The sequence below is a fragment of the Amblyraja radiata genome, chromosome 24, assembly GCF_010909765.2.
Source record: "Amblyraja radiata isolate CabotCenter1 chromosome 24, sAmbRad1.1.pri, whole genome shotgun sequence".
In the NCBI taxonomy this organism is placed as follows: Eukaryota; Metazoa; Chordata; class Chondrichthyes; order Rajiformes; family Rajidae; genus Amblyraja; species Amblyraja radiata.
In genome coordinates, this window is record NC_045979.1 from 33532365 (window position 1) to 33552560 (window position 20196).

Consider the following 20196-nt stretch of genomic DNA (forward strand, 5'->3'; position numbering starts at 1 on the left):
GGGGCAGAGGGGGAGAGAGGGCGCGGGGTAGGGAGGGAGTGACTGATCCCTGAGGTGGGGTCGGGGAGCCGGATGACCTGCCCCGGGAGGAATAAATACTGTCTGTTGAGCTCTGGGGACTGATTCCCTGTTTATTATTCTCCGGGTATTCAGACCGCGAGCAACACTTGATTCTCACTGATCTGTCAGATTATTAGTTTGAGTCGGAATGCAAACCTCTGACAGGGTGACATTTCATACAGTTCAGAGGTAGGGGAATGTTCTGAGCATCCCACTTGAAGTGGTGGCCGCTCAGTGGGGCAGAGCCCGCACTGGGTGAGAGCAACATGAGTGTGGTTTCCCGACCCCCCGCCCGCTCCCCGCAGGTCTCTGCACTGCTGCGGAGCCTCTGGATATCGGTGCTGCCCTGACCCTTCCCGGAGAAAACATGGATCAGGCATTTCAGTGGAGACGTCAAGTCAATCGCTGCGAAACGTACCGTCAGATACTTGGAGTTGTACGATAAACGTTGGATGGGCGGCAGATGTTGTAATTCCACATCTGTACCATCCTGTATCTCCAGAGTGAAGATCCTCCACAGTCACAGTAAATGTTCCTCGTGCCGGGTTATCTGTGATTGACACTCTTCCACTCCGTCCGTGTAGCCCATTTGTTTTCACTAATACTGTACATTGGCGACTCCTCCCACGGCACCAGTATTTTGTGTGTGTGAGGTTCTCTGCTGCATAGTGACAATCGATTGTGATCGCTCTTCCCACAACTCCTCTTATATCCCCCTGTCCCCACAGTTCACCTGAAACTGAGGGGAGAAACTTTCAGATGGAGAGCAAATTAACTGTTTAATGGAAATAGATACATTTTGAAGATTACATGAAAGAAAACTTAAATCGTTCCATGATGTGTCATATTGCTTCACGGCCAATGTCTCCGGTCTGAAGTGCAGGCAGTGCTGTTATTGTACCAGTTGTGTCAGTTGTGTCCCCGGGTCAGTACAATTAGGGTTCACTTCCCACTCCAGATCCCTGAGCAGAAACTGGGCTGGGATCGCAGTGCGGTACTGAGGGAGCGCGGCAGTGTTGCAGGAGCTGCCTTTCAATAATCCCAGGCGGTGCCCGGCCTCTCATCCTACAGAAAGACCCCACTTTTGCTGCCAACATTCATCTCTCAACCGACACTGGGCCGGACCCGTGTTTAGACCTTCACCGCCTTTACAACGCCCTGACTGAGGACAGAGGACAGACGGGTTACAATCCCTGAGGAGGCGCTGTCCTGAACGGCTGCCTGTCCTGCAGCTGTCCGGTTTTTTCACTTCTTTTTTATTATTTTTAGCACGTTAAAGTGTGTAGTCGGGGGTCTAATCTTTATATGTGTGGGGGGGGGGGGGGGGGGGGGGGGGGGGGGGGGGGAAACTGCTTTTTCAAGTCCCTACCTGGTCGGAGAGGCTGCCTTCCTCCGAGCAGCACCTTCGAACTGTCCTCGCGGCCTACCAGCGGGTCCTGGAGCGACGTTTCCCTGAGGGGACCTGGCCAGAACCTCGGCTTTGGCGGCGGCACAGCGCCAGAGCGCTGTGGCCGAGCGGGCGACGCCTTTCCTGGGTCGCCGCGCTGGAACTCCAGTATGCTGGGACCGCCGATGAAAACATTGTGGAGCCGCGGTTCTGTGGAGCGGCCAGCTGCGGTGCTGAACTTTACATCCCGGAGCCTGGGATCTCTCGCCGAGATCGCCAGTGTGTGGAGCTCCGTTCAACGCGGTCTGTTGGCTTGGAAGCCGCGGTCTCCCGGTAGGAAGGCGGCCATTCCTGGCACCCCAAGCCGCTGAGGGTTCTCCCGACGCCGGAGCACCATCACCCGGCGAGAACATCGGGCGCCGTGGGGGCGACTGTGGAGGCCTCAATAGGCCCGACTCTGGGTGGACAAGAGGATGGGGTCTGGACTTTGTGCCCTCCCCCACAGTGGGAACCACTGTGGGGGGATGTTTTTGTGTTTGGTGTTGAACTTCTTGATTGCTATGTTGTATTTTTATTAGTGTGCTGCAAGGACATCTGAATTTCCCCTGAATAAAGGGATTAATAAAGTAAATCTAATCTAATCTAATCTACTCTAATCTAATCTAATCTAATAAAGCGGGTCCCTTCCCAGAGAGCGTTACGAACGTGAAAACGCACGCACGCCGCCAGATTCTTCCCAGCTGTTATACTCTCTAGAATTTAGGAGATTGAGAGGGGATCTTATAGAAACTTACAAAATTCTTAAGGGGTTGGACAGGCTAGATGCAGGAAGATTGTTCCCGATGTTGGGGAAGTCCAGGACAAGGGGTCACAGCTTAAGGATAAGGGGGAAATCCTTTAAAACCGAGATGAGGAGAACTTTTTTCACACAGAGAGTGGTGAATCTCTGGAACTCCCTGCCACAGAAGGTAGTCGAGGCCAGTTCATTGGCTATATTTAAGAGGGAGTTAGATGTGGCCCTTGTGGCTAAGGGGATCAGAGGGTATGGAGAGAAGGCAGGTACGGGATACTGAGTTGGATGATCAGCCATGATCATATTGAATGGCGGTGCAGGCTCGAAGGGCCGAATGGCCTACTCCTGCACTTAATTTCTATGTTTCTATGTTTCTATGTCTATGTTATCAGGCATCTGAAACATCCTGCCACATCCAGAGAGCAATGCCGAACTCCCGTCTACCTCTTTGATGACCCTCGGTCTACCCTTGATCGGAATTTGCTGGCTTTAACTTTCCTTTTCATGTATCTATGCACTGTATGAGGATCGATTGTAATCATGTATTGTCTTTCTGCTGGCTGGTTAGCACGCAAGAAAAAAGCTTTTCACTGTATCTCGGTCCATGTGACAATAAACTAAACTGAATTGGGAGCCAAATGTCCTGCTGCTCATCGGGGACAGTTTATATTCTCAATGTAACTGCCGTTCAATGTAAACTATCATCGTGATGCAGTTAGACCACGGGTAGTGGATAAACTACGAACATAGTCTCGATATTCAAATGTGATTTCAGATCCATCACCACAATGCACTGAATTTCATTTCCCCCATTACATGTCTGCACACACTTAACCATCTCTGCTGTGGAAAGGGTGCACGGGACCCCAACTAACATTGAACATTGGAATAGCAACATCTGGCTTTCACTCACCGGGCAGCGAGGCGATGAGAAGTATGGGAATCCACATTGTTTTATCCATAGTGACAAGGCCAGCACTTTTCTGCCTGTCGTTCAGCTCTGAGCTCTCAGATACAACCGCATCTCTCAAATAGCAATGAGGAAGAAGGGAACAGGAAGTCACATCGTGAACCACAGCGAGCCAGCAGCAGCTCGACACGTTGGGTCAGATGATCACAGAGTCATACGTCACGGAAACAGGCCCTACTCTCCAACGCCTGAGACCAATGTGCTCATCTAAGTTAGTCAAATTTGCCCACGTTCGACCCATATCTCCCCAAAACTTCCCTATCCATGGACCTGTCCAAGTGTCTGTTACATGTTGTTATTGCAGCTGCTTCAGCCACTTCGTCAAGTATGATGTATCCGTAAGGATGGAGCGGCGGTTATCTCTGTACTCAGAGTCTGTTAACACTGAACAGTGGTGGAAATATTGATAGACAAAAAATGCAGGAGCAACTCTGCGGGCCAGTGGAGTAGAAACTCTGCGGGCCAGGCAGCACCTCTGGAGAAAATGGATAGGTGACGTTTCGGGTCGGGACCCTTCATGTAAACAATAATACGTTGGTTAAAATATGTCATTGAGAAAGTAGAAACGTCTAACCGGATTATTCCCTCTTGTTGAATTTGTAAGTGGACCGGCAGATCAAAAATATAATCATTGGAACTTTTGTTGTGACATATTACTGTTGACAAGGGGCAAAACAGGAAGTTGGCGTCAGGAAGTAGGGGGTTTTCACCTGAAATCAGCTGAGGTTAATTGGAGTTTGACCCTCTCCTCTCTCCTTCAACTCTTCAATTCAACTTTGAAACACTATTGTCATGAGATCCATGTTTTGAAAATGAAAAATTCTAGTGGACTGTGACGAGGTTTGTCTACAATTACCTCAGGATGGAAATCAGCTGGGAAAGCGGGATGTGGAATGTAACTGACATGTGTAACGTAACTCAAACAAGGGCGAAGTGATACACTTAGTGAAGTTAAAGCAAGGTAAAATATGCACAGTGAATTGAATTGTTAACTTGTCTTCTTCGCAATACAGAGCTAATAAATAATCAGAGTTGTGTTCATGTACATTCCATTGGCTCATTTTGTACATCTGCTTACAAAGATTTCGTTCTGTAGGCAACTATTTGCATTATAATATAACCTAATATCTGCTGCGGGCTATCGTTCTGGGTGTGTTACTTACAGGGGAACAGTGCAGTTTATCCGGGTTGTGTACATCAATGGCAATGTTGTGCATCACGTGGTATGGGTGTAACACACTGACGTGTCCGCCACTGATGTTAGCTGAGCGTTGGCGACCCTCAGTAAATGATCATTTGTTAGGAGCTATTTCCTGTTTACTTGCTCAACTAAAACACTGCAGTGAGGAACCGACGATGCAGAATAACAATTACATTCCGTCTTCATTCACCTTTGACCCATGACTTCTGCAAACACTTCTCAACAAAGTGTTTGGAAGGGTACGGTGTGAAAACAAGTGATCAAAGGTGACAATGCTAAAGGAAAATGTAGAATGGACCATTGCCAGTCGAAGGGAAAATGCCAACGAGGCACACATTCAGTGAAATATCATCAGGAAAACAGTGAAACCTATTGGAGAACTAGGACGGGGTGGGATGGAGGCATGAGTAAAGCAAGGTTTACTTCAAGTTGGAGAAGTCAATATTCAAACCGCTGGGTTGCAAGCTGCCCAAGCGAAATATGAGGCGCTGTTCCTCCAATTTGCGTTGGCCTCTCATTGACATTATAGGAGGTTCAGGACAGAAAGATCAGTTTGGGAATGAGAGGGGGAGTCAAACTGTTTAGCAATCGGGAAGTAGCGTAGGCCCAGGCAGATTGAGCGGAGTTGTTCAGCGAAACGATCGCCGAGTCTGCGCAAGGTCTCCCCGATATATAGTAGTTCACACATGGAACAGCGGATATAGTAGATAGGGTTGGAGGGGATGCAAGTGCACTTCTGACACGCGAAAAGACTGTTGGGATACTTGTGCGGAGTAGAGGGGGATGGTGTAGGGACAGGTGTTGCATCTCCTGCAATTACAGTGGAAGGTTCCTGGGGAAGGGGTGGTTTGTTTGGGAAAGGCCAGGGAGTTGACCAGGGAGTTACGGAGGGAACTGTCTTTTCGGAAAGCAGAAAGCAGTGGAGACGGAAAGATGTGGCTAGTGGTGGGATCCCGTTAGAGGTGGCGAACATGTCGGAGGATTATGTGCTGTGTGCGACGGCTGATAGGACGAAATATGAGTTTATTCTCCTTACCACCAGGGAAATGTCCAAGTGGAGAGGCTGGCTGGCTGCCAGACGGAGGGTGGACAGCGACTGCTTGGGGTGGGGGCGCTTGACGGGGCAGAGGGAGAGAGAGAGAAAGAGAGCGAGTAGTGTGGGGGAGGGAGCGATTGATCCCTGAAGTAGGGGTGGGAAGCGGGCTGCCCTGGCCCGGGAGGACTGACCGCAGTCTGTTGAGCTCTGGGGACTGATTCCCTGTTAATGTATTTCTGGGTATTCAGAGCGTGAGCAACACTTGTTTCTCATGGATAATTAGTTTGACTGCGAATGCAAACCTCTGAGAGGGTGACCTTTCATGCTGCTCAGAAGGCCTGTGATAACGATAACCATCCTTCTATTATTCAAAACAATCTCCCATGCATTAGTCATTCATCACACCGTCGCATCCCATCTGTTTCTGAAATGCATTTCCAGTGTGTTGGCTATTCCAAAGGTCTCTCGTGTAAATTATCATCTTCTTCCCATCAACAGTTTAAGATCATCCAAATATCACAACGCACACTAAACTGCACTCGGTAAACTCATTTACAGAGTGATACAGCATGGAAAAGGTCCTTCGGATCACCGAGTCCACGGCGACCACTTTCGCATCCACTCCCTACACACGAGGGTGAATTTGCAGAGGGCCAATTAACCTACAAACCCACACGTCTTTGGGATGTGGGGGGAAATCCGCACACCCGGAAGAAACGATCATGGTCACAGGGAGAACGTGCTAACTCCACACAGACAGCACTCGAGGTCAGGATCGAACCCAGGACTCGGATGCTGTGAGGCAACGGCACCACTTGCTGTGCCAATGTGTGATTGTCTGACATATTCTTCAATTTACCTTGCAGGCAAGAACAAGGATTGAACCCTGGTTAGCAGTATGGGAGCTGCATGCTTGCAAACTAGCAAGCAAACCGCAGAGTTAAGTCTATGGTGCTTCCTCCCCGATGGGTTTGCAGGCCGACTGTGAACATCCTTCCTTGTGTGTTGGTGGGAAGGGCTCCCCAGCCAGATCCTTTTTGCGTTGCGTTGTGTTGCACAACCACAGAGCTACACAAGGCAGATGTGCTCTGGACAAAACTGTTATCCATCTACTTCTGGAATGTGCAATTGGCAAGAAAACTTTATTGACACAGCATTGAAACGGGCTCTTCGGCCCATCGAGACCGTGACAACCAGTGTTCACCCCATATACAATTTACTGTGCAAATGAACCTACACACCTGTATGTCTTTGGAGTGTGGGAGGAAACCGGAGCACCCAGAGAAAACCCATGCGGATACAATGAGAAGTACAAACTCCTTACAGACAGCAGCCGAGGTCACCAACGAACCTGGGTCTCAAGCGCTGTAAGACAGCAACTCTACCGCTGTGCCACTGTGTTCTACCTGAAACCCACTGACCTGCCAGAGCAAGGTGCTCTCGAAATGCAACACCTGTCCCTTTACCTCCCCTCTCGACTCCATTCAAGGACCCAAGCAGTCGTTCCAGGTGCGACAGAGGTTCACCTGTATCTCATCCAACCTCATCCACTGCATCCGCTGCTCTAGATAGGCGGCGCGACCGACGTCGCAGCGGCCTCTGCAGTCTGTCTGTGTATTTTTTATTTGTTTGTCCTGTTGAGGGTTTAGTTTGTAGTGGGTTTTTAAATGTGTATGTGTGGGAGGTGGGGGGTGGGTGGGGGGAACTTTTAAATCTCTTCCCTGCATGGAGACCCGACCTTTTCCCTGTCGGGTCTCCGTTGCCGTTGGGGCCTAGCGCCGTGGAGCGGCCTCGAACCGGAGCGACCTGGGGGCTGAAGTCACGGAGCCTGTGGGGCAGGGGAGCTGTGGGCCTACGGACCTACCTCCGTGGAGCTAGCCAGCTTCGGAGCGTGGAGAGCTGCGACGGCGAGCTGCTGCGACCCGACTTGGGTGGATGGTGACACCGGGAGCTCGCGGGTCCCCGGTGGGAGACCGCTTTGCGGGGCACCGGCAACGGCGACTTCTCCCGCCCGAATTGCGGGGTTGAGAGTGACCTGGAGCAGGGCCTTACAACGCCCGGCGCGGCTGTAAATTGCCGCGGACTTGCTAGCGCCCGCCGGGGCTCCAACATCAAGACCCGGGGCAGGGCCCTACATCGCCCGGCGTGGCTTTGAGTGGCCGCGGACTTGCTAGCGCCCGCCAGGGGCTTTGACCTCGACTTCGGGAGAGGAATGGAGAGCAGGGGAGAGACAAGTTTTGCCTTTCATCACAGTGAGGAGGACTCACTGTGATGGATGTTTATGTGAATTGAATTGTGTTGGTGTGTGTCTTGGTTATTTTTTTGTATGGCTGCAGAAACCAAATTTCGTTTGAACCTCATGTGAGGTTCAAATGACAAATAAAAGGTATTGTATTGTATTGTATTGTATTGTATTGTATTGTATAGATGTCAGCTGATCTACATCGGCGAGACCAAGCGGAGGTTGGGCGATCGTTCCGCCGAACACCTCCGCTCGGTCCGCAAGAACCTACCTGAACTCCCGGTGGCTCAGCACTTCAATTCCCCCTCCCATTCCCAATCCGACCTCTCTGTCCTGGGTCTCCTCCATTGCCAGAGTGAGCAACACCGGAAATTGGAGGAACAGCACCTCATATTCCGCGTGGGAAGCCTGCATCCGACGGGGATGAACATTGAAGTCTCCCAATTTTGTTAGCCCTTGCTGTCTCCTCCCCTTCCTTAGCCATCGAGCTGTGTCCTCCCATCCCTCAGCCCTCGGGCTCCTCCTCTTCCTTTGTTTCCTTCCTTCTCCCTGCCACCCCCTATCAGTCTGAAGAAGGTTTTCGGCCCGAGACGTTACCTATTTCCTTCGCTGCATAGATGCTGCTGCACCCGCTGAGTTTCTCCAGAATTTTTGTGTACATTCTTATACTCTACATGTTCTTACTGAATATTTGAGAACCAGAGGACATAGTTTGAGAACCAGAGACGTTGGTTTAGGGTGAGGGGGAAAGATTTAATAGGTACCGAATGGAAGCTGGACTGGATAGGTTTAGAGTGAAATGGGCCAAATGTCTTCAGACAGAGGGTGGTGAGTTTGTGGAATTTACTTCAACAGACAACTGTGGAAGCCAATTCGAAGGATATTTTTTAGGCAGAGATTGACAGATTCCTGATTAGTGTGGGAGTCGGGGGTTATGGAGTGAGGGCAGGTGAATGGAGTTGATAGGGGAAGATAGATCAACCACGATTGAATGCCGAGTAGAGTTGATGTGCCGAAAGGCCTAATTCTGCACTTAGAACTTATGAATCTATGAACATTGTTTGTTTGTGGGTTTCTGCTGCAGTCATATCTTGAGAAAAGTAACACCAGTCTGAAGTAGGGTCCTGGCCTGAAATGTCACTTGCACATCTCCTTTCAGAGATGCTGCTTGACAAGATGTAGCTCACACATTTGACTCAGAACAAACTATTTATTTCCATTGCTCATTGGCCTTTGATGTTCTTGGTTCTTGGTTTCTTGGTCCTCCAAAATATTCCAACTGGAATTTAAACTGGAGGTGGTGAAGGGAGGGATTAAGCCAGAAAGGGTTATTGGGAAGAAAGTGCTACTTTAAATTTAGTTGCATCTGGTCGGGTAACTATAGTTTGGTGGAGATTATTACATGCTTTAATTGTGCGTGGGAAGAACAAATTGCTGTATACATCTTTATTTGTAGCTGGGATCACAAATTGGATCGAATGCCCTCGTCTGCTCCTAATTGGTTTGGGTTTGGTGTAGGTCCTAATCTATGTCTAGCTGACCATTTAACATTTTGTAAAAACAGGTCAAACGGTGAGCTTCACGTCTGTCTTGGAGAGGGTTCCACCCCAGAGAATTCAGAAGTTTTGTGACACTCGCTTCTTTCTCATAGGTTTTAGTAACAAATCGAGCTGCCTGTCTTTGGACACGTTCGATGGAAGAAATGTTTTTATTTGTGTATGGGTCCCATGCTGCAACTGCGTTGTCCAAATGAGGTCTAACGAGGGTGAAATACAGCTTCTCCTTGACAGAAGTTGAACAATGATAAAAGTTGCGCCTCAGGAAGTTTAGGACACCTGTTGCTTTCACTGTTGCATGATGAGTCTGACCATTCCAACGCAGATCATTCTGCAATTTGATCCCAAGATATTTGGTTTGTGTGGATTTTTCAAGGGTGGCACCAAGTATATTGTGAGATGTTTCGCCTGGATTCCTCTTTCTGGTGACACACAGTTTCACATTTGGAAGGGTTGAACTGCATGCCCCATTGTTGTGACCACTCAACCATAATATCGAGATCCTTTTGGAGAGCACCTTCATCATCCGCTGACTTAATTGGACGGTACAGCAAACAATCATCAGCGAATAGTCTGGTCGTACTTGCGACTTTTTCATGGATGTCATTTATGTAAAGCAAAAATAGGTGTGGGCCAAGTACTGTGCCCTGTGGGGTACCACTCAACACTGGATGCCAATTGGAGCCCTTTCCGTTCACACACACACGCTGAAGACGTTTTGTCAGGAAACTGGAAATCCATCGTTTCGTGTTGGAACGAATACCATAGAAGTCAAGCTTCCGAAGCAGTCTCTGGTGTGGGATTACATCAAATGCTTTAGAAAAGTCTAGAACAACTAAATCCATGATGACGTTATTATCAAGGTCATTTGTCGTCAGGATAAGCTGAGACTCGAATGATCTATGCCTCCTAAATGCATGTTGGTTGTCGGCAAGAATATTATGTTTGCTCACGTGTCGCATCAGGTTACTATCAATAATGTGCTCCAGCAATTTGCAGCAAGTACTTGTTAGTGAAACAGGACGACAATTCGCTGGGTTGGTGGTTGAACCCTTCTTAAAGAGAGGAGTGATGTTGGCCTTCCTCCAATCCAGCGGAACATCGCCCGAGTCAAGCGATTGTTGAAAAATGAACTGCAAAACTGGAGCCAGTTCTTCGGCTGCGATCTTGAGGGCTTGATTCTGTATCTGATCTGGTCCGACGTGTTTGTACATTGACTGGAAATGTGTTCAAAACATATAAATGTGTATTGTAGGGTGAACAAATGAATGAACACATATGTCAGGCTCCATTAGGTCCCTCATAACTACACTATGCATTAAACTCATAGCTTATATTTCATCATGTCAATATCCAGTGCTAGTTCTATTTCCATAGATCCCGTAATATCTAAGAAACATTTATTCCCAGGCTAGATTGTATTTGAGTCATAGAGTCATACAACACACAAACAGGCCCTTCGGCCCAACTTACCCCTCCTCACTGTGTCTGGACAATTGAGCCAAGGAAAACCTCATCCCTTCACCTGCACTCTCCTGCTCAGTAAGAACTTTGTATATTTCGAAGAGAGTACCTCTAGAGTTGAGACGAGGTCCTGTAGCAATGCTGCTAAGACCGGGATTTCCAATCGATCTTTCTTCTGCTACAGAAATTGCCTTTTTTTTGTGGGGGATTTCTGTGGTCATGACAGTTGAATTTTCTTGGTTTCGGATCTCACCCAGAATGTACAGTTCAGGCAGTGATGTACTCTACCAGTTGGCACTGAGGTGCTCGTAGGTCGTGTGCTCATGTACTGGGGAGGGACGTTGTAGACGGGAAGATTTCACGTGGACTCTGGGCTTGTTTTCAGAATTTTTTTTAAATTACGAATTGGCCAACTTTGGTTACTGGGGAAGATGCCCTCGGATACAAAGCATGCAGTGCCTTTTACACAACCACATCTACATTACCTTCCTCCCCTAACTTTACCTTGCATTCTCAGTGAGTAGAAAAGATAAAGGAATTCATGTATATTACTCAGTTGTGCTGCTGCAAGTGCATACTACATGACAATAAAACACACTCGACTCACCTTTTGCCTTCTAATAGGCTATAAAATCTGTGAATATTTCTGCAGTTCCACGCTACATTACTCCCCTCCATCTCCCCTTGGCTGTGCAGTATCTAGGGATGGGCTCACTTAGGATCATTTTATTTGCAACTTGTCACTGAGGCAGGTAAAATCCAGTCTAGACCAAGTTTCAGTGAGACCCCTTACCGAGGCTTGAGGATCATTTTACATCTTGGGCTTATTTGCCTTAGCCCATTATCCACTTGAACCCATGTCCTTGCTTGATCCATTGCCCCTTTACGGACTTGAACCCACAATATTTTGTACCAGAGACAATGGGTTGTGGTGTGCTTAGACAGACCCTTGCAAGCAATTATGATGGGAATGTTTAATTGTTATCTTAAATTACGCAGACCCCACTCTTCTTCGTCTGAATGTTCAATTAACCTACCCTTTGTCTATTATAACGATGTTTCTCTTACCTCTGGCTTTTGTGGATCTCGGCAGGGAACCAGATAATCCCCAGTCGAGGGACCGGGGTTTCCTGGGAACTCGTTCGGCAGTTCAGACTTAATGGATCCGATAGTGCACTTTTCACTCCACTCGAGGTCCCGGCCAGACAGCAGCCGCATACTTAGTCATCGGAGATGGTCCCAGTGAGATCCTGCCGACTACGCCAATGTTAAATTTCTATCCGCGCTATCAAACAACAAACCCCATTGGTCACTTTAAGAATGTAACAATTCCTCTTTATTGCGCATGCGGGAGTGGGAGAGCGTCCACGAGTCTGGTTTCATTATAGTTGCCCGTCGCGGTCCCACTCAATTATTCTTTGCACAGGCAGTATATGTATACATGAGTAGTCACAGGTCTAGCTAATCACACAATCAGCACATTCGTGCACCGGTTCTGATTGTTTAGAACAGATGTGTTTTTCTCTGCAGTACAACTTCGTATCGGGACTCTTCCCTTTTAGTCACAATACCTTTTGCAGTTCTGCAAAACCATTCATTAGTTAGCAATTCTAAGTAAGTAAAGCAGGTTCACCACGCGCAACAAGCAATCTGTAATGTACACATTAACTCTTAAACCCCCATCCATAGTTTAAGAACCAGAGGATATAGGTTTAAGGTGAGGGGGGCAGATTTAATAGGAACCTGAGGGAACCTGGACAGGATAGGTTTCCTTCGTCAGAGGGTGGTGAATCTGTGGAATTTATTTTAACAGACGGTTGTGGAAGCCAATCCAATGGATATTTCTGTGACAGAGATTGACAATTCCTGATCAGTGTGGGTGTCAGGGGTTAGAAGGAGAAGGCAGGATAATGGGGATGGGAGGGAAAGATGGATCAGCCATGATTGAATCGTGGAGTAGACTTGAATGGCCGAAAGGTCTAATTCTGCACTAAAAACTTACTAACCTATGCACATTGTATGTTTGTGGGTTTCTGCGGCAGTCATATTCTGAAAAAAGTAACACCAGTCTGAAGTAGGGTCCTGACCTGAAATGTCATCTGCCCATTTCCATTCAGAGATGCTGCTAGACCCACTGAAGTTTTTTTGTGTTTTGCTCAACTGCTCATATTGACAGGAAGCACGTTGACCACAGCAAGATGCAGCTCACACATTTGACTCAGACAACAATATTTATTTCCATCGCATGTTGGCCTTTGATGTGTTTGTACATTGACTGGAAATGTGTTAAAAAAAATGTGTACTGTAGGGTGAACAAATAAATGAACAAATATGTCAGGCCCCACTAGGTCCTTCATAACTACACTATGCATTAAAATCATACCTTATCCTTTATCATGTCAATATCCAGTATGAGTTCTATTTCCATAGATCCTTTAATATCTAAGAAACAATTGTTCCCAGGCTAGGTTGTATTCGAGTCATAGATTCATACAACGAAGAAACATGCCCTTCGGCCCTACTTACCACTCCTCACTACGTGCCATAGAAAACCCAATCCCTTCACCTGCACTCTCCTGCTCTGTAAGAACTTTGTATATTTCGAACAGAGTACCTCTAGAAAATTGACGGGTAACATTTTGGGTCAGGACCTTTCTACAGACCATCTGAATATGGATCCCAACTTCAAACGTTTCCTGTCCATTTTCTCCAGAGATGCTGCCTGACTTGGTGAGTTACCCCAGCATTTTGTGTCCATCTTTGACAAAGTATAAAGCAGATTAACACAGTGCAAACTGAATAGTGGTAAAGCAAGTATTGCCAAAAACTCACACTGAATTAAAAATCTCTCCTAAGAAATAACAGGCATAAATTGTTTCAGAGTTCTCTGGATTCACAGTAGAGTGAGGTTTCCGATAGCCTTTTGGGCAGTTGCGATGAAAATTGACATCTGCGTAGACGACAGCATTGTCAGTCACATGGTGCCTTGATCTCGACTTCCTTTGACATTTCACCACTGCATACATGATTTCACCTTCATTGTTATCCAAATGGCCACCTGGCCTGTTGTTTCCAAGTTGCTGCTGATTTGCATCAATGTGGTTCCCTTCCAACACTGCCATTTCCTAAAATATAACAACATCTAATTTTACAACCTAATAGATCTGAAAGGTCTTCAAACGATGTCTATTCCAAAGTAGGTCTCAAACTGTTCAGTATACAGACAAGCCATTGCTGCTGTTTACAACACAAAGATAGTGCAGCACGGTGGAGCAGCGGTAGAGTTGCTGCCCGACAGTGCCTGCAACAGGTTTGTAGGTGAAATGGTTTGGTATAATTGCAAATTGCACGTAGTGTGTGTAGGATAGCATTAGTGTGCGGGGGTCACCGGTCAGTGTGGACTCGGTGGGCCAAAGAGCCTGTTTCTGTGCTGGATCTCTTAACTGGAGTGGACTGATGTTGCTAAACGGCCTGTGTAAACACTGATAATTCAATGCTATATATTCTTCATCACTCAGAGAATTTATATTTCAAATTTTTACCTCGATTTCATTGTTGTCTTCACCGTGTGATGTATTGTACTTGGATTCTGGAAAATATGTGGTCGATAGAGCCATATCAGGAACAGGTTTAAACATCATTCATTCATATATTTCATTCATTTGTTCCATGTACCTTCTATATCTCATGTTTCCCTTTCCCCTGACTCTCAGTCTGAAGAAGGGTCTCAACTCGAAACATCACTTGTTTCTTTTCAAGAGTCAAGAGTGTTTTATTGTCATATGTCCCAGATAGAACAATGGCAATCTTACTTGCTGCAGCACAACAGAATATGTGGACATAGTACATAACGGGAGAGAAAAAAAAGTTCAGTGTATATACACATACACACATACTCAATCTGTTTCTTTTATCCAGCTAAGCTGAGAACTACTATATTTGATGATTTTCTGTATCGCTTCTGTATCGCTTCTGACCCGCTAATTGCTGGAGCATTTTATGTTTATCTTCAGTGTAAACCACCATCTGCAGTTCCTTCCAACACACGAATGTTGTCACAACTTTATATTTAGGAGAACCCCAAAAGTACTGCAGTATATTTGCACGTACGGAGCAAGAATCTGCCCTTTTGTTCTGGTTACTTTATGTAATGTTCAGTATGGACCATATTCCCTGTGCTCTACCCATCCCTCCCTACAGCTGCCTAAACCTACCTGATCTCCCGGTTGCTCAACACTTTAACACTCCCTCCCATTCCCACACTAACATTTCTGTCCTGGGCCACCGCCATTGTCAGAGTGAGGCCCAGCGCAAATTGAAGAAACAGTACCTCATATTTCGCTTGGGCAGCTTACACCCCAGCTTGAGTTCCCTAACTTCAAGTAGTCCTTGCTTTACCTCTCCCTCCATTCCCCGCTCCTTCCCAGTTCTCTGACCAGTCTTATTGTCTCCGACTATATTTCATCTCTGTACTGCCATTCTCCTGACATCAGTCTGAAAAAGGGTCTCAAACCGAAACATTACACATTCGTTCTCTCCAGATATGCTGCTTATTTCGCTCAGTTACTCCAGCATTTTGTGTCTATCGCCCTAACCTTATCTGCGCCAACAGGTTTTCAAAAGTGCATGTGATAGTAGAATTAAGCTATTTGGCCCATCCATCTACTGCGTCATGCAATAATGACCGATCTATCTCTTCCTCCTAACCTCTTTCTCCTGCCTTCTCTCCATAATGCATGGCATCTGTAGTAATCAAGAATCTATCTATCAATGCCTTAAAAATATATATTGATAGCCTCCACAGCCTAATGCGGCAAAGATTTACTCATTCACTACCGTCTGACTAAATAAATACTTCCCCATCTCCATCCTAAAGGAATTTCCTTTAATTCTGAGGTTATGACCTCTTGTCCTAGGCTCTCCCACTAGTGGAAACATCCACTCTACATCCATTCTATCCAGGACTTTCACTAATTGATCTTTCAATGATCTCCCCCCACCTCTTTTCCCTCTTTTCCTTTTGTATGATGGGTCTTGGATCTGAAATGTTAACTGTTTTACTTTCCACTGATTCAGTGAACTTTCAGGTTTTCATCGGCGGTGGAGATAGTTGGCAGCTTCAAGTTCATGGGTGTTCACATCTTGGATTACCTGTCCAGGCTAGACCTGCCCTGCCTCAACTACCTCCTCTGGCAGCTCCTGCCATATACCCACCGCCCTCTGTGTGAGGCAGGTATGTTGTACGTTGTCTATGTCCCTGTGAGGCTGCAGGCGTGATCTTCATTGTAACTGTACTTCACCGTGCTTGTGCACGTGACAATAAACTCGAAATAACCTGATTTGAAATACAACAGCTAATCACACAAAGCATATTTTAACAGCTGAGAGGATGAGAGTATCTCTGTAAATCTTACTTCTACCTAGCCTCTTAGTTCTAACGATTCTCTGCCATTTCACACTCAGACAGTTTCTGTACAATAATGTTAAAATAACAGTTTTTGTCACCGAGTCACCATGATAGCATCAAACATGATAACATTATTGATCATTCATGCTTCCTCCTACATTTTAATACTTTAATGCAGGGCATTTGTTGATTAGAACAGAATTAAATCTCTAGACATTCTGCATGGGACTGAGACATGTATTGTGAAATTATTTAAGGGAAATCAGAAACTCACCCTTAGTTTTATGCTTTCGGTACCAAAGGAAGGCAATGATGAGAATCAGGAGAAGCACAGTGACACCAGACACAACTATGTAATTGATCCTGTCGGACAGTGAATAGGGAAGAGTGAGGTATGGCTCATCATTGATTCTTGGCCTTCAGTAAAGAACAAAAGTCAAGCATTTATTTGGCACCTTTCATGATTTTTTTGCAGTGTGCAGCAAAGGAAATGAAGTGTGGAGTCAGGTTTGGTGGGTAATGCAGCAGCTAATCTGCTCACAGTAAAGTGACATTAACCAATGACCATGAAACTGGTTGAAGAACAATTGCGTTCAATCATTAAGGAACAATGCATGGGAACTGTTACACTTTTATAGCAATGATTAGTTTAGTTTAGTTCTGCTGAGTTTGGTTTAGTTTAGTTTAGTTTAGATTAGATTAAGTTAGTTTAGTTTAGAGATACAGCATGGAAACAGGCCTATCGGCGCACTAAATCTGCGTCGACCAGCAATCCCCAAACATTAGATCTACCCTATACATACACCGAGACAATTTACAAACCTTCATGTCTTTGAAATGCTGGGAGAAAACTGGAACACATGGAGAAAACAGGAGAAAACTGGAGAAAACCCACGTGATCACTGAGAGAATGAACAAACTCCATACAGACAGCAACCGTAGTCAGGATTGAACACAAGTCTCTGGGGCAGTACGGCAGCAACTCTACCGCTGTGGTACCATGAACACCAGGCCAAAGAGAAAACAATGCACTTGGTTCACAATAAGTGAATGAATGAATGAATGAATGAATGAATGAATGAATGAATGAATGAATGAATGTATGAATGAATGAATGATTGAATGAATGAATGAATGAATGTATGAATGTGTTTTTTGGCCAAGTATTCACTTTTTAGGGCCTTGGCGTTGTGAGGCTGTGGTTCCACTGGCTGTGTCAATGTGTATTCAGATTATTACTCCAACAGGCCTTTAATGCCAGTGAACGGAAAACACAACTTTCTCCCAATTGGAGCAATCCCAATCAAAACACCAGCAATTAGTACATGGCACCTTTCATTGAAAATAGAGTAGTTTACCATGAAGTATACTTGGATCTTTTCGAAGTTTCACAAGAATATTCAAGTCCTGTTGGAACAAAGGAATAAAAATCAGTTTCACTGCTTTTCACTTGCAGTTAAACAAGAGTGCATGCTTGTCATATGTAAGGAGTTTATAGGTTTAATAGACAGGGCAATGTTTTTTCAGTGTAATTTGCAGCAAATGGGAGATGTTGTCATGAAACCCTGCGTGGGCTTTCTACGAGATCTTCGGTTTCCTCCCACACTCCAAAAACCTACAGGTTTGTAGGTTATTTCTCTAAACTAAAGACGTGCAGGTTTGTAGGTTAATTGGCTTCAGTAAATTGCCCCTTAATTTAGAATTGTCCCTAAATTGTAGAATTAGTGAAGCACGCTGGTTCTCTGGAGCTATTACAGGTGTGCAAAGCTATGAGGGACATATATAGGGTACTTTGTGGGAAATCAGCACAGCAGATTTGCATAGAAGTGGAAAACATAGGGTTGGGTTAAGGAGTAGACTATTTGGAGGGTATCTGAGCAAGAAATATTTTTAAACCAAGATGGTGGTGGCACTTAAATTGCCAAGTCTAAGAAGACTATCGATGAGGGGCTGGTAAATGGGATTAGTATCGATGGTACGTAATGATAACACAGTGGATCAAAGCTGATGGTGTCGTCTAGGAGTTAACTGTGGCCACATTTACCTATAATTTCTGTTCCCTTCCCATGTTTGAGTGTCGGTCATGTGGAGATGATGGAAAGTGAAAGTGCTTGGACTGATCTCACTACAGACCTAGTTTAAAGCTGTGTAAACATAAGAGGACGTTCTAGCCGGGAAGCTGGTCTACACCAGCACTGGGGAATCTGTTTCTGGAGCCCAGCAACCAAGTATTGACAAATGGGCCATAATTCCACCATATTAATCTTGATAAATTAATTAAATAACGTGCATGGATTTCAGGGTGCCGGGGGTTATGGGGAGAAGGCAGGAGAATGGGGTGAAGAGGAGAAGATAGATCAGTCATGATTGAATGGTCTATTTCTGCTTCTATCACTTATTCTTATGAACCACCCCACCGCACTTCCCCTTCTTCTCCTCATCCCCTCCACTACTTACCAGTGCCGTTGATTTTCACTGGGAAACTACAGGGCACGTCACTGCTGGAGATGGTCACGTTGACAATTTCACTGGATTTTGATCCCCGTTTATTTGAGGCTGTGCAAGAATATTGATGGTGCTGGTGTTTGAAGGATTGACAATGTAGATCCAGGTCATTGTTGTCTAAGATCTTGGAATTCCCAGTTGGGGTCTTTTCATACCAGGTGTAGGTAATGGGTAGGGATCCCCGGACCGACTCACATGACACTGACACTGATCCTCCGAAACAGGAGACATTGGCTGGTGAAAGAAATACAAGCACAGGAACAGACACGGGTTCTGTGGGAAAGGAGCAAACAGTCAGACACTGAGTGAACATCTGAAAATCAAACACTCGCCAATATCCAACATCTCTGTATCTTAGCCAGAGCCGACAGGTTGGAATCTGACCCAACCATCTACATAGAGTCATAGAGTCATACAGCGTAGAAACAGGCCCTTCGGTCTAACTAGCCCGCACTGGCCAACACGACCAATCTACACTAGTTCCACCTGCCCATGCTTGGCCCTTAAACCTCTAAACTTATCTTATTCATGTACCTGTTCAAATGTTTCTTAAATGTTGCGATAGTACCTGCAATAACTACTTCCGTCGGCTGGTCGTTTCATATACCTACCAACATTTGTGTGAAAACGTTACTCCCCTGCTTCTTGTTAAATCATTCTCCCCCCCCCCCCCCCCCCTCATCTTAAAACAATGTCCACTGGTTCTCGATGCCCCTACTCTGGGCAAAAGACTCTGTGCATTTACTCGATCTATTCCTCGCATGATTTTGTACGTGCCAGAAGATCATCCCTCATCCTCCTGCGCTCCAAGAAATAAAGTCCTAGACTGCTCAGTCCCTCCCTGTAGGTCTGGCCCTCAACTCACCACAACATCCTTGTAAGTCTTCTCTGCACCCTGTCCAACTTGACAGGATATTTCCTTTAACATGGTGATTAAAACTGACCACGAATCAGACAAATCATCAGACCCATCTTGGATTCTCTTTTACGTTTTAGGAATTGCCAGCAGGAAAGGGGAGCATCGTTTACGCAGCACCGCCAGATATTCAAAGCAACAAGGAAGCTACCCATTTGTCTAATCAAAATTAAACTGTGTATGCAGGAGTGCAATTATGAAGGAAATGGACAGGGACACTCCAGTACAGATGAGGACAATGTCAGCTACTCAGATGTTGCATTTCCAAGCGACAGCCAAATTGCCCGTCAGAAAGCTCCTTCTCCTCATAATCCATTTACCAGATTTACACTTCTCTGTGTCTCTCCATCCTCCCAGCTGCCAGAACTACCATGTCTGGCAGAGAGTGGTGAATTTCTGGGTGAATTTTACGCAGAGAGTGGTGAATCTCTGGAACTCTCTGCCACAGAAGGTAGTTGAAGCTAGTTCATTGGCTATATTTAAGAGGGAATTAGATGTGGCCCTTGTGGCTAAAGGGGTATGGAGAAAAGGCAGGTACAGGATACTGAGTTGAATGATCAGCCATGATCATATTGAATGGCGGTGCAGGCTTAAAGGGCCGAATGGCCTACTCCTGCACCTATTTTCTATGTTTCTATGTCTATGTCTGCCACTGTGCC

General features: G+C 46.0%; 1 protein-coding gene across 1 annotated transcript in view; it reads right to left on the reverse strand.

The window, feature by feature from the left end:
* The window catches only part of LOC116986997, a 114330-nt gene that overhangs the window by 60415 nt on the left and 33719 nt on the right, over positions 1-20196 (reverse strand). The window contains exons 7-8 of the mRNA XM_033042880.1: positions 18574-18894; positions 479-799 (exon numbers count right to left, since the gene is read on the reverse strand). Of these exons, the coding sequence (XP_032898771.1) occupies positions 479-799; positions 18574-18894 (642 nt within the window). The remainder of the gene's footprint in view (positions 1-478; positions 800-18573; positions 18895-20196) is intronic.